This window comes from Hoplias malabaricus, chromosome 9 (assembly GCF_029633855.1).
Source record: "Hoplias malabaricus isolate fHopMal1 chromosome 9, fHopMal1.hap1, whole genome shotgun sequence".
Lineage (NCBI taxonomy): Eukaryota > Metazoa > Chordata > Actinopteri > Characiformes > Erythrinidae > Hoplias > Hoplias malabaricus.
Window position 1 is genome coordinate 1167816 of NC_089808.1, and position 13951 is coordinate 1181766.

The window sequence follows — 13951 nt, forward strand, 5'->3', positions numbered from 1 at the left end:
TCTGTTCACCAACAGCAAAGTACTGGGTTCCTCCAAGTGTGTAAAAAGTTCTACAGAGAGTCAACGACTCCAAAGACACCCTTTTGGTATCTTTGGTTTTAAAAAGTGAAACTCAAATAAGGGTTTATGTCATGATGAGAGTGACTGGAACTGTGGAGCTGACATCCTTGGAATTGTAACTTGAAATGACACAGCTGAAGTGCGTACTCTCCCAAACATCTGCCCTTGTGTGTTTTCTTTGCTAAGTCGCTAATCTCATCTATCCAGCAGTCCATCGGACCCCGGTGCTCGTACTGTCTGCTGCGTCTATAAACCAGGCAAGACCTTTCTCCGACAGGCCTCCAGCAGCCTCCACACACTCAGACATGTGATCATATTTCTTCTTTGTTTGGGTGAGGCCACGGTGTAAAGCACTGCAAGGAGGTCTGTAGTTTTTACCCGAGTTAGCTTACTGCGGTCAGACACGGCCATTAGAGTCAGGTTTTAAGTGGAAAAAAAAGAGGCACTGTGTTTAGTTTGGGCCTAACAGGGATTACAGCAAAAAAATATAAGAAGAAAGAAAGCCATCGCCATAAATGAAAGAGAGTGACTATGGCTTTGATAAATCTCAGCAATTACTGTAAAAACACTTTTAGCGGAAGACGTATGCGACTAAAAATAGTCATTTATCAAACAATTTAGCATTATCTTTGATTCATTACGTGCGAGACTGGGCGTTTTATAGATACTATCTGTTTAATATGAAGAGAGCTGTGAGTCACAACACACTGTTAACACATTATTGCCTCAAGTACAAGAAAGTGAAGGAGAGAAAGAGGCAATAATAAGTGGGTGTGGATGGAAAAAAGCAGCACAGAAAGAGGGAAAAAAAAAGAAAATGCAAGAGCAATGTAGATTAAGAGTCCCAGCTGAATTGATACTAGTATCAGTCACCTGCGCATATTTATGCTCTTTACATTAGTCTCTAAATTATAAAATGTTCCTCCAGACATTCCTCTGGAGTCTTGATCTGTGGAGAGTATTGTTTGTAACAGTATAATGCTCATATATCAGCATTATATTCCATTACTATAAAGAACCAGACAGTGATGCTACTATGGGAAATAAACATCTGATTAAATTAAATTAATGCGACCCACTTCACGGTCCTTCCATTAGAATAAACACATTTAAGCCTTTTCACAGCAATTAAAATCACTTTCTGCCTTTTTCCTCAATAAACTTAATTCATTCATTCATTATCTGTAACCCTTATCCAGTTCAGGGTCACGGTGGGTCCAGAGCCTACCTGGAATCATTGGGCGCAAGGTGGGAATACACCCTGGAGGGGGCGCCAGTCCTTCACAGGGCAACACACACACACACTCACACATTCACTCACACACACACCTACGGACACTTTTGAGTCGCCAATTCACCTACCAACGTGTGTTTTTGGACCGTGGGAGGAAACAGGAGCACCCAGAGGAAACCCACGCAGACACAGAGAGAACACACCGCCCTCCTCACAGACAGTCACCCGGAGGAAACCCACACAGACAGATGGGAGAACACACCACACTCCTCACAGACAGTCACCCTTAGGACACCCACACAGACACAGGGAGAACACACCACACTCCTCACAGACAGTCACCCGGAGGAAACCCACGCAGACACAGGGAGAACACACCACACTCCTCACAGACAGTCACCAGGAGGAAACCCCACGCAGACACAGGGAGAACACACCACACTCCTCACAGACAGTCACCAGGAGGAAACCCCACGCAGACACAGGGAGAACACACCACACTCCTCACAGACAGTCACCCGGAGGAAACCCACGCAGACACAGAGAGAACACACCACACTCCTCACAGACAGTCACCCGGAGGAAACCCACGCAGACACAGGGAGAACACACCACACTCCTCACAGACAGTCACACAGAGGAAACCCACACAGACACAGGGCCACCCCTCAATAAACTTGATAAAATATAAATCAAATGAAATGTATATTGTTTTTATAAAACAGAAACAATCTATAAATGTGTATCATTGAGTGTTTTGTAGGTGTTTAAAGGTGTTTTATGGAGGAATTGTCTAATATTGTAATTTTGTAATATTATGAAGTTGACACGGAGTTTTATTTCAACACATCTGTCTTTGCACAGAGGCATGAATTGTTTTAACAGAGTCCTTGCTTGCCCAGTTTCACCCCTCATTGCTCATGAGCAGCTCAACAATATTTCAACATTTCAACTTTTCACAAACAGTTATCCAACAGTGTAATGACTAATGATTGGATAATAATCTTTTTCATCATGTTAACAATTAGTGCCTGGAGATATTCTTGTGTATATTTTTTAAACTTTATTTACACTCCATTTCCACAAAAGTGCAAAATATTAATGATAATTGCCCATTAGCATGTCACTGGGCTGAAATTATTTCTATATTATTGCATTCTAATTTTATTTACATCTTGCACGGTGTCCCAATTTTTTAATATCTCACTGCAGTAGAGAAATTTCTATATAATAGAGTTATTTGCAAATCTCTGAGACACATTATAATACAGATTTTAGTTATTTATATATCTCCCACAAACACAACATGTCACCAAACTGAATCAAAAGCATATGCTTCCTTCAAGACACGTGAAACCAGCCATTAACACCATTCAAACTGCTGCTAACATGATCTGGCATCATGCACTGGGAGGAGAATACTAACTGTTCTGCCCTAAAAATCTGTTAGGCCAGATATCAGACCCATGTTGGACTCCTGGCCTGAAAAGGCTGAGCCATAGCTGGCGATCTTCTGGTGGCAGGAGCAGTGCTTAGACCGTTGTGCCATGAGGCTTTTAGGAAGTGCTTAAAATGGTTTTCTTTGCTCTGTAGTGTGCTACAGGATTTTAAACTGAATTAAATAGATTTGTGGTATTCCCTACGTTGTCTGGACACAAAGAGATAACAACAATGTAATTGAAACAAACCAAAGGTTCATCCACATTACTTGTGTTCTTGTTGCCAATACCTTTATGTCTCCAAGAATTCTGTAATGTATTTAACACACCAGGAGGATTTCTATAGGTAGATCCATGCTCTTATGACAGTAATGATAATCAGTGCATGTGTTTACTGATGTGGGCACTCACCTGTGCATTCATGCTGCAGCCCCTTGCCATAATATCCTTTCTCACACACGCAGTCGTACTGACCAGTGTGTGTACCACACTTACAGCTGGCCATCAGGTCACAGCAGTCTCGCCCTTCCGCACACAGAGATGAGCAGTGAGACATGTGCTCTTGAATATAACTGCCTGTAGGCAAGTCTAGAGAAAGACAAAGGAGGAGGGAGAGGGGGCAAAAAAGAGAGGGAATTATAAACAGCTTCTAATCTTCTGGAAAGGGTTTCCATTAGATTTCAGAACATTTTGTGAGGATTTGATGGCTGGATCACAAACACCACTCTAACTCATCTCAAAGGAATTTAACATTGCTGCATTGCTACAGAGAACATAGACCCACTGATCCACAGTCCCATGCTAATCTAATAGCACTAATAGCATTAGATAATAGCCCACATTATTTGCCAATGTGCTCCTAAAAAAGATTGTACAAGACGTGCAACGGCTACACCTTAAACCGGCTAAAATTTTGAGCATACAGGGTTCGCAGACACACGACCCAAGAAAAATGACTTTATAGATGTTGAACCTGGCAGATGAAGGAGATTCGGATACTGAGAAACAATAGGAAAGAGAACAAAGGAGTGTTTGGTGGATGTTTGCTTTTTTACTGGCAGCAGCTTAACCTCCGCTTGGAACCTATTAAACCAGGCTGAAATACAGCTCTGTAATCTACACGACCTGCTCTGGATGAGTGTGAATGTGAGTGCGTGTGTGTGTGTGTGTGTGTGTGTGTGTGTGTGTGTGTGTAACACAGTAAAATAAGAACAATAAAAGCCCAAGTGTTGGCAGGAGCATCTTTGTCTCTCCTCAAAATGCTAAGCAAACAAATGTGAGGATTGGACTCCAGATGTTAGCTCACACACTGGAGCCAAGCTGCTGGCAGATGCTGCACTTTGCTGGAGACAGGATCTCGCAGCGGGAGTATAACTCCTAATGCCATGCAATGGTCTTATGAGTAATGCTGGATCCTGATTGGTCCTTCGTTTCATCTCCTTCACGGTTATTTGTAGTTGGAAAGTGCATTTGATGCATTTGATCAGTTGCATTTCTTTGGCTGAAAGGCCTAGTAGACGAAGACTAAACTGGGGAAAACTGCTGGCCCACAAAATGAGACAAGGCACATGTAGGAAACAACAACATTATGATTCATCCCAGCAGCTTTTCTGTTACACTGGGATTAGTTTTAGAAAAAAAAACGAGAAGGAACATATTTTTCCAAAAACATTTCATATTTTTGTTTGAGAACAAGAACAAACCAGACCAGAAAATGCAAATTTGATGATGAGAACGTATCTATCTCTGTGCATTTTTGTGCTTAGCTCCAGTAAGGATTTCTTAAAATTACAATAGTCTTTCCTAGACAACACTGAGATCTCATCTGTGTCTCCTCTTCAGCTTTAGTGGAGATCTCCATAAAGTCTCACGCTAGGGAATCTTTCATTTTTGATGCTGTAAATGGTCATTTTGAAGCTGGGACAAATCCTTTTCACGTCTCTTTTTGTCTGATGTGATTTCTCCTAAGGCATTTTAGGAGAAACACCATAGAGCGTCCTGAGCCATTAATGAGCAATGTTTGTGTTTTAAAACATTCACTTCCCCTCAGGAAGTGCTTGTTACTAGCCAATTAGATGAATCAGATGTGTTTTAGAATGAAAAACAGCATTACAAAAAATGCATTACTGGTGTACCTCAGGTGTGTATTATAGGTCCAATAACATTGCAATAAAAAATGTGTTTGATCCCAATTTCTTTGGCGGTTAATTTTTTTTTTCAGTTTCAGGTCTTGGCCCCTTACCTTCGTGAAGAGCTCTTCGTGCCAGAGCCTCAAACTCTGTGAAGTTGGGTACGAGGTAGCAGTGCTGGTCTTTGGGAGCAGACGCCATGTCATGCAGTTCACGGATGTTTCCTTGCCATATACCCAGCGTGAATATTTCCACTCCATTGTTACGTAGCGCTGCCGCCACTGGTCGTGGGTCACCACCATTAGAGTAACCGTCTGTGATCAGAAAGATCACCTTTGTAGCATTTTCTCGTGAGTTCCGCAAGATTTGCTGTAAAATAGTAAACATATAAAGTAACCTATACGTTATTTATTTGATGATTAACAAACAAATAAAACATGGTACCCTTCAGAATATTAGGTCCCACTTTATATAAGATATATCTAATAACTGTGCATCTACACACTAACAACATAGGAATAAATAAAATAAATAAAATATAATATTTTTATAGGAATAAATAAATATATTTATTTTATTTATTTTATTTATATAGGAATAAATAAATAAAATATTACGTGTGATTTATTCACTCACAGATAGATTACACTAGCATAGCTTCTTAATCTAATTACAAAACTGTATATTTCAAACAGAAATGTAACTTTGGAATTTGCTGGACTACAGTAATCTTTATAAAACAGTGTATACATCACATGAAGACACTAATAATATCATAAGTAGGACCGAATCACTTCCCCTAAAACATAAATAGCTAAAATGCCTTTTTGTTTATCTTTGGACCTTATTGGTTCGCTCCAGTCTGCTTTATATCCATTGAACAAGGTACGTCCCTGGACGTTCAAAATAGGTCTAAAAGTAGTCTGTCCATCAAGGACATATTTTAAACGTCAATGGACGTCCAAAATCCATCTTAATAAGTTAAGTGGTGACCAATCGATAACGTCAGTGGATGTCCAAAACGCGTTTTATACAAGTAATTTATTTCGGGACCAATTAATAACGCCAATGGACGTCCAAAATACGTCTAATAGTCGTCTTTTCAATGTCTGTGTTTGGACGTCTTTTCAACATTCATTTTCAACCTTAAGAGAACGTTGATTAGACGGCAGTCATTACGTTATTTCAACGTTGAATCAACGGCTAAATGTTTACTGGCTACACTCATTTTAATGGGGAACCAAGGCTGTATTATTTAGAGCTGCTCTTGGTCTAAATCAGGATATAGCCATAAACAAATAGAGTCATTAAAATACCATTGTTTATTGATTGTTAACATAGTGTTTATTTGTTTAAAAATAAATCAAAATGTGGATAACGGGTTCACTGCGACATAACTCTTTACTCTGTTCAAAACAAGATGCGTGAACGGAAACTGAACTGGTTTCCTGTTGGTTAAAAAAAGTCTTGACACCCCATCACTGTCTTGTATGCGCTAGGCATTGTCTTTCTGCGGAGTAATACCTGAAGAGCTTTGGGTAAGGTGCCATTATCATGCAATATTGGCACTCCTGGAACATCTCTCAGCCAATCACAGTGCAGGGTTAGAACTAAACCGTGATATAATATTGTATTAATATCTCAGGACTTTGGTTTCTGCTGTTCGTTAGTACAGACTAACGAATTTAGTTTTCTCTATCTTCCACTGCCAAACCCACTGGAGTCTGAGAATACAACACCACACAGTCACCTCATAAAGTTCTAAATCCCCAGAGAACAGAGAAGCTTACAAAATAATTACATATTTCTTTTAGACAATGCATAGTTACCATCAGTGCACCAGAACAAACCCTCACACACACCCTCTCTCTCTCCAACCTACGTTTAGAAGACCAGTTTTACAACAGAGTGTGTGTAATTAGGAGAGCAATGAGAAAATGTCTTTATATTCACTGATGGCACATTTCCCAGTGGAGCGCCAGAGTTGCTGTCGTACTGCTTTAGTGTGAGACAGATTGTTTAATTACAAGTTTGAAATGTATAGTCTACAAAAAAAATAGGGATTGGGAATGAGGGAATTGAAAACACATCACTCCTGCAAACGCAATACCACTGCTTTACAGCCCAATACAGAACAGATTTACTCCGCCTTAACTGACACTTGGCAATGAATATAGTTACCTTAAGCTCATACTCTCATTTCATTTCATGCCTTTCAACAGAGAATAGGGGCGCATGAAGTGCCTGAATTAGCTCTTTATACATGAGGGCTCCTAGACATGAGGAGGATGAAGATTCTTGTTTAAACTCCTTTCTACAATGGGCCTTAAGAGAACCTTCCATCAAAAGAGTGCAGAAAAATGGAAAGGCACTTGGCAGCTTAACTTTTAAGAATGAAAAATTAGTTACACACGAACTACTTCAAGGTCAAATGAAACATGAATATTTTGTTTAGTTAAACAGATTCCATCCATCCATTATCTGTAACGCTTATCCAGTTCAGGGTCACGGTGGGTCAAGAGCCTACCTGGAATCTTTGGGCGCAAGGCAGGAATACACCCTGGAGGGGGCGCCAGTCCTTCACAGGGCAACACACACATTCACACCTACGGTCACTTTTGAGTCACAAATCAACCTGTGGGAGGAAAGCAGAGCCCCCGGAGGAAACCCATGCAGACACAGAGAGAACACACCACACTCCTCACAGACAGTCACCCGGAGGAAACCCACGCAGACACAGAGAGAACACACCACACTCCTCACAGACAGTCACTCGGAGGAAACCCACGCAGACACAGGGAGAACACACCACACTCCTCACAGAGAGTCACCCGGAGGAAACCCACACAGACACAGGGAGAACACACCACACTCCTCACAGACAGTCACCCGGAGGAAACCCACACAGACACAGAGAGAACACACCACACTCCTCACAGACAGTCACCCAGGTTCCTGGAGCTGTGTGACTGCGACACTGCCTGCTGCGCCACCGTGCCGCCCAGTTAAACAGATTGTTAAAAGTATTCTTTAAATGACTTTTGTGAATTTTGCTAGCAGCATTCTGCTGATTGTGAGAGAAACCGGATTTTGCACAAAAAGTAATATTTATTCAGAACATTAAACTACTTTAATTCTCTTCTTGGTGGCTGTTATATAGCCACTTGCTGAAGCATGCAAAAATACAACCTCTACATGGGGGGGGGGTTAGTTTTAATGCAGTGTGTGACCATTACAAAGCCTAAAGTAAAATATATAAAAAGGTATGGCCCCAAGTGGCATTTAGCAGTTTTCATTTAGACACACACACACACACACACACACACTCACACACACACAGCAGTATCTCTGGGAACTGAAATCAAGAGACAACCCCCGTCAGTATTTGAGCCAAACCAAGCCATTCACCACACACACAAACACACCTGCTTTCACCATAGTGATGTCACTGTGGCCGGGCCTCATGGGAGTGGGCCTGCGGGCTAAAGGAGGGTGTGATTGTGGTCGTTTATTGGCCAAAAGTTCAAACACACACAGTCTGCCCCCAGTGCTGAGCGCTCTGCCGCTGCGGTTTACATATGAGTCAGCACTGGACTATGAGAAAAAGCACTGAGGCGCATTCGACTAAAGGAAAGGACCAACTCAGTCACTCAGAACGTATTAAATGTAGAGACACAACAAGTGACTCAGTCCTTTAAATTTATTTACATTTTATTGCTTTGCCTTCTTCCTATTTTCAAAGCACCTCATGGTTTGTAACTCACTGACTTACAGACACAATCAGTCAGTCATTCAGTCACTCTCTTTATTGCTGGGGTTGCCAACTAAGGGACACACAACTGCCATAAACCAATGGGTGACTGTCTGTGAGGAGTGTGGTGTGTTCTCCCTGTGTCTGTGTGGGTTTCCTCCGGGTGACTGTCTGTGAGGAGTGTGGTGTGTTCTCCCTGTGTCTGCGTGGGTTTCCTCCAGGTGACTGTCTGTGAGGAGTGTGGTGTGTTCTCCCTGTGTCTGCGTGGGTTTCCTCCGGGTGACTGTCTGTGAGGAGTGTGGTGTGTTCTCTCTGTGTCTGCGTGGGTTTCCTCCGGGTGATTGTCTGTGAGGAGTGTGGTGTGTTCTCCCTGTGTCTGCGTGGGTTTCCTCCGGGTGACTGTCTGTGAGGAGTGTGGTGTGTTCTCCCTGTGTCTGCGTGGGTTTCCTCCGGGTGACTGTCTGTGAGGAGTGTGGTGTGTTCTCTCTGTGTCTGCGTGGGTTTTCTTCCGGGTGACTGTCTGTGAGGAGTGTGGTGTGTTTTCCCCGTGACTGCGTGGGTTTCCTCCGGGTGCTCCGGTTTCCTCCCACAGTCCGAAAACACACGTTGGTAGGTGGATTGGTGACTCAAAAGTGTCCGTAGGTGTGAGTGTGTGAGTGAGTGTGTGAGTGTGTGTTGCCCTGTGAAGGACTGGCGCCCCCTCCAGGGTGTATTCCCGCCTTGCGCCCAATGATTCCAGGTAGGCTCTGGACCCACCGCGACCCTGAACTGGATAAGGGTTACAGATAATGAATGAATGAATGAATGAATGAATGAATATATTCAGTCCAAATCTCTTGAGAATGAAGAGGATATTATCGGTACGATTAGATTCATTTCCATTCAAGTAAAAGGCCAAGTTAAGGCCTAGAGGACATTATTCATTGTCCTCTAGCTTATCCCTTAATAATATTCACTAAAACCATCACACAATCAAATAACTAATGAGAATTTTACATGACATAAGACTATGCTTAAAATACAACAGCAAACCATACCAGCTTCAATGGAACTCTGTGGTAAAACAAACTGTGTAATACCATTCTGTTTGTTTCTAGCTTGTTAACAGCTTGGATATGGTTATCGCCAGCTGCATGTGGTTTCAGTCAGACAGCCCGCCACAGCGACCAAAAACACCTGATGGCAAAGTTTACAGCTTGCCTCGTATTTGTTATCAGGAACAGGACTGACCCGCAGGTATCCTGTCTCCCATTCAGATCTATAGTTTGACAGGCGTTTATGGTTTGCAGGCAGATTGCATTGGAAGTTGCCAAACGTCGCTTTTCCACTGCATGGGTCCGGCTCTAATCAACTCAGCTCTACACAGCTTGGCTCGGCACACTTAAAGCTTGTTGCTTTTCCACTGGCAGAACTCCCCCGAGTCTCGCTGGCTTTTCAAAAACCACAATAACGGCGGCGGAAAAGTTAGGCGATGTTTACTCATCATGTATTCATGTGTTGTTTTTATTTTTTGTGTTGAACATGGCTCCATTCAGTTTTACTTGTTGCACATTCAGCTTTCACTGGAAATATTTGTCAGCCACTGACCCAAGGAACATATAAACCTCTTCAAAACACCTTGAGGTAAAGTTACGAGCTGCTATTGTGAGTCAGCTACAAGCAGCGAGTTTGTGCTGGATTTGAATGAGCTCTGTATTTCGTGGTGATTGACATTGCTCTGGCCAATCAGCGCTCTGCAGGGTTTACACCACACCATTTAGTACCTACTCGGCACGGTGGGAGCTCCGGGGGGAACTGGGGCTGAATTTGGCCAATGGAAAAGCTAAAGAGCAGTGCCAAGTCGAGTCGAGTCGTGTAGGTTCTATGCAGTGGAAAAGCACCGAAATTCTCAGCCGTGACACTGATGTGCAGTCACACTCAAAGTTAACTTGTCATTTGAGTTCTCTCCATCTTCTTGTGACACTGGGTTAGCTCACAGTTATATGTTTTATTCTCTCCACTGTGATAATGATGTATAATCGTGTACTGATTCAATAAGGAATCAATTAGCAGAGTTTTATTTTTCAGTACAAAGCAATGCCATATAATAAGGAATGGGTGGCCTGTGAAAAAGCTTATCTTATTTTAGCAGAACATGTTTTTCACAAGAATTCTACTGAATACTCCAATAAATGGAAAATTATATGTATTTTAGGGAAAAAGATTGGCATTATTTATTTGAAATTGGCTTTGCCTGCAGTTTCTGCCTCTCCTTAACTTAGACACCAACATCTTTCCCATCACATCTCTCACAAATATCTACTCTCAAAACCAGCCAAGATATCCACCACATACACACACGGGGCCTCTGTAATTATGGGGTGGCACAGCTGCACTGTGATGAGTGCCTCCTGGCACAGACCTTCTTCTGGTCAAAGATATAGTGGTTAACACAGTTTTTCACACACATCTTGTGTGCCAGTCCGCTGTTTTATCTTTTCCTTCTTCACCTGTCACAGTGGAATTTCTAATTAAATACAAGTCCACTTTTATAGAACATACAAAGACCCAATTAGCCAATCACATTCCAGCAGAAATCATACAACCTATGGGTTCAGTAACCATTCAAATCCAACATGAGAATGTGAACATGTTTGTTGCAGTGGTGTCACTGCCATACAGCTTCATGTCCTCATGTCAGTGTCTGTGACAGGTTTGATGTGTTCTCCCTGTGTCAACCAGGGGGTGTTGCTGCCTCGTGTCTTCTGATTCTGCAACTCAGATCAGTGTAAACAGTTACAGAAGATGAATGAATGAATACACTCAATAAACAGCAACGTTACTCTGCTGTCTCTGTGGTAGTACTCTCAAGGGTACATATTCATTCATTCATTATCTGTAACCACTTATCCATTTCAAGGTCACGGTGGGTCCAGAGCCTACCTGGAATCATTGGGCACAAGGCGGGAATACACCCTGGAGGGGGCGCCAGTCCTTCACAGGGCAACACACACAGTCATACACTCACTCACACCTACGGACACTTTGGAGTCGCCAATCCACCTACCAACATGTGTTTTTGGACAGTGGGAGGTAACCAGAGCACCCAGAGGAAACCCACGCAGACATAGAGAGAACACACCACACTCCTCACAGACAGTCACCCGGAGGAAACCCACGCAGACACAGGGAGAACACACCACACTCCTCACAGACAGTCACCCGGAGGAAACCCACGCAGACACAGGGAGAACACACCACACTCCTCACAGAGTCACCCGGAGGAAACCCACGCAGACACAGGGAAAACACACCACACTCCTCACAGACAGTCATCCGAGGAAACCCACGCAGACACAAGGAGAACACACCACACTCCTCACAGACAGTCACCTGGAGGAAACCCACGTGGACACAGGGAGAACACACCACGCTCCTCACAGAGAGTCACCCGGAGGAAACCCACGCAGACACAGGGAGAACACACCACACTACTCACAGACAGTCACACGGAGCGGGACTCGAACCCACAACCTCCAGGTCCCTGGTCACACCTACCTGCTGCACCACTGTGCCGCCCAGGGTACATATTTGTACCTTTAATTAGGGAACATAAGTGTATCTTATTCTATTTAAATTTTCGCTTTTAAAATTGTGTTGATATTATATGCCACATTTCTGTAATGTACTTTTAGGGAACACCGCCAGATTTTAAACAATGTTTTACCTTTAAAGGTTCATTTACACTGTTGGTACCTTTAGTAACCAATAATGTACCGCTACCGTACCTTTTTTTCTGAGAGTGTATTAGCACTGTATGTAGAAAATATCCATTTACTTTATATTTCAGTGTGGTCTGAGGATTTCATGCACACAGCTGAATCAGTGACCTGCTTTAAACCCATCACATACCAACTTGTAATTTAATTAAAATTACATGAACAGAAAAAGGCCTTGGGATACTGCACCCTTCCTATTCGGTTTTCCCTAATCTATCACACATGTTCCAAATGTTTAGTTAATATGAAATTCCTTTGTGAGTTGAGTGAGTTGAGTTAGGACAATGAAAACATTAAAACGTGCAAACACTGGGGCCCCTATGACTGGGACTCATCAGTGACATATTCTGCAATTATACTGAATTACTGTGTTTGTGTATGGAGTCCATTTGAGGATGTACAGATAAAGGTCTCTGATATTTCAAGCTGGAAAAGCCCTCAGTGGAAAATATACCAAGATCCTCTTATGGTGGTCCACCATCTCTCTCTGTCATACACGCCATATAACAATCAATAAACAATAAAACTTTACTGCAGTTTTGATAGAGACTTGATTTATTAATTCCTCAGAAAATATCTAAAAATATAAAGGTCTTTCGGGCGGCACGGTGGCGCAGCAGGTAGTGTCGCAGTCACACAGCTCCAGGGGCCTGGAGGTTGTGGGTTCGATTCCCGCTCCGGGTGACTATCTGTGAGGAGTGTGGTGTGTTCTCCCCGTGTCCGCGTGGGTTTCCTCCGGGTGCTCCGGTTTCCTCCCACACAGTCCAAAAACACACGTTGCAGGTGGATTGGTGACTCGAAAGTGTGTGAATGTGTGTGTGTCTGTGTTGCCCTGTGAAGGACTGGCACCTCGCGCCCTGTGAAGGACTGGCGCCTCGCACCCAAAGATTCCAGGTAGGCTCTGGACCCCCCGCGACCCTAAATTGGATAAGCGGTTACAGATAATGGATGGATGGATAAAGGTCTTTCTTCAGCTAAAGCCTTGTTGGAATAATCATGAAAAGATTAGCAGAGATAGCATTAGCTTGCATGCAAAGATCACTAATGAAAACAATGCAGGGTAAATTTTAATGTTGTTCTGATACCGTATCAGTATTGATATCGATACTGTGTTTGAGTGCGAGTATTGGCTACAGAGAGCACCGATAGCATGTGTTGGACATGGCCCATTACTCACTATTCCCTACATGTAGTACACAGGGCACTTTTCAGAACACTCCCCATGAAGCAGATACTGATGCAGATTATAAACAGACTGGGTATTTCATATCACACAACTGTTTTTGTCCATTTTTACGGAGACTGGGAAAATGTCACACACACTACACGACCCCAAACTCCCCAACCAAACGCGTTTCCATGGAGACATAGATAAATACGGATGTACAAGCTGCTGTGGTTATTGTTTGCGCTGCTATTTGTGATAGATAGATAGATAGATAGATAGATAGATAGATGTGTTTCACCTTAATTGGTTCAGAAACAACAGTAGCGGTAGCGGGTGTCACAGTTTTGCCTCATTTAAGGTGGAATGGAAAATTAGGATAGTTGGAATAAAGGCTTTAACAGCTGGGTGTGTG

General features: G+C 42.8%; 1 protein-coding gene across 1 annotated transcript in view; it reads right to left on the reverse strand.

The window, feature by feature from the left end:
- The window catches only part of LOC136707220 (sushi, von Willebrand factor type A, EGF and pentraxin domain-containing protein 1-like), an 85912-nt gene that overhangs the window by 40763 nt on the left and 31198 nt on the right, over window positions 1-13951 (reverse strand). The window contains exons 2-3 of the mRNA XM_066681169.1: window positions 4976-5231; window positions 3145-3321 (exon numbers count right to left, since the gene is read on the reverse strand). Coding sequence (XP_066537266.1) covers window positions 3145-3321; window positions 4976-5231 — 433 coding nt within the window. The remainder of the gene's footprint in view (window positions 1-3144; window positions 3322-4975; window positions 5232-13951) is intronic.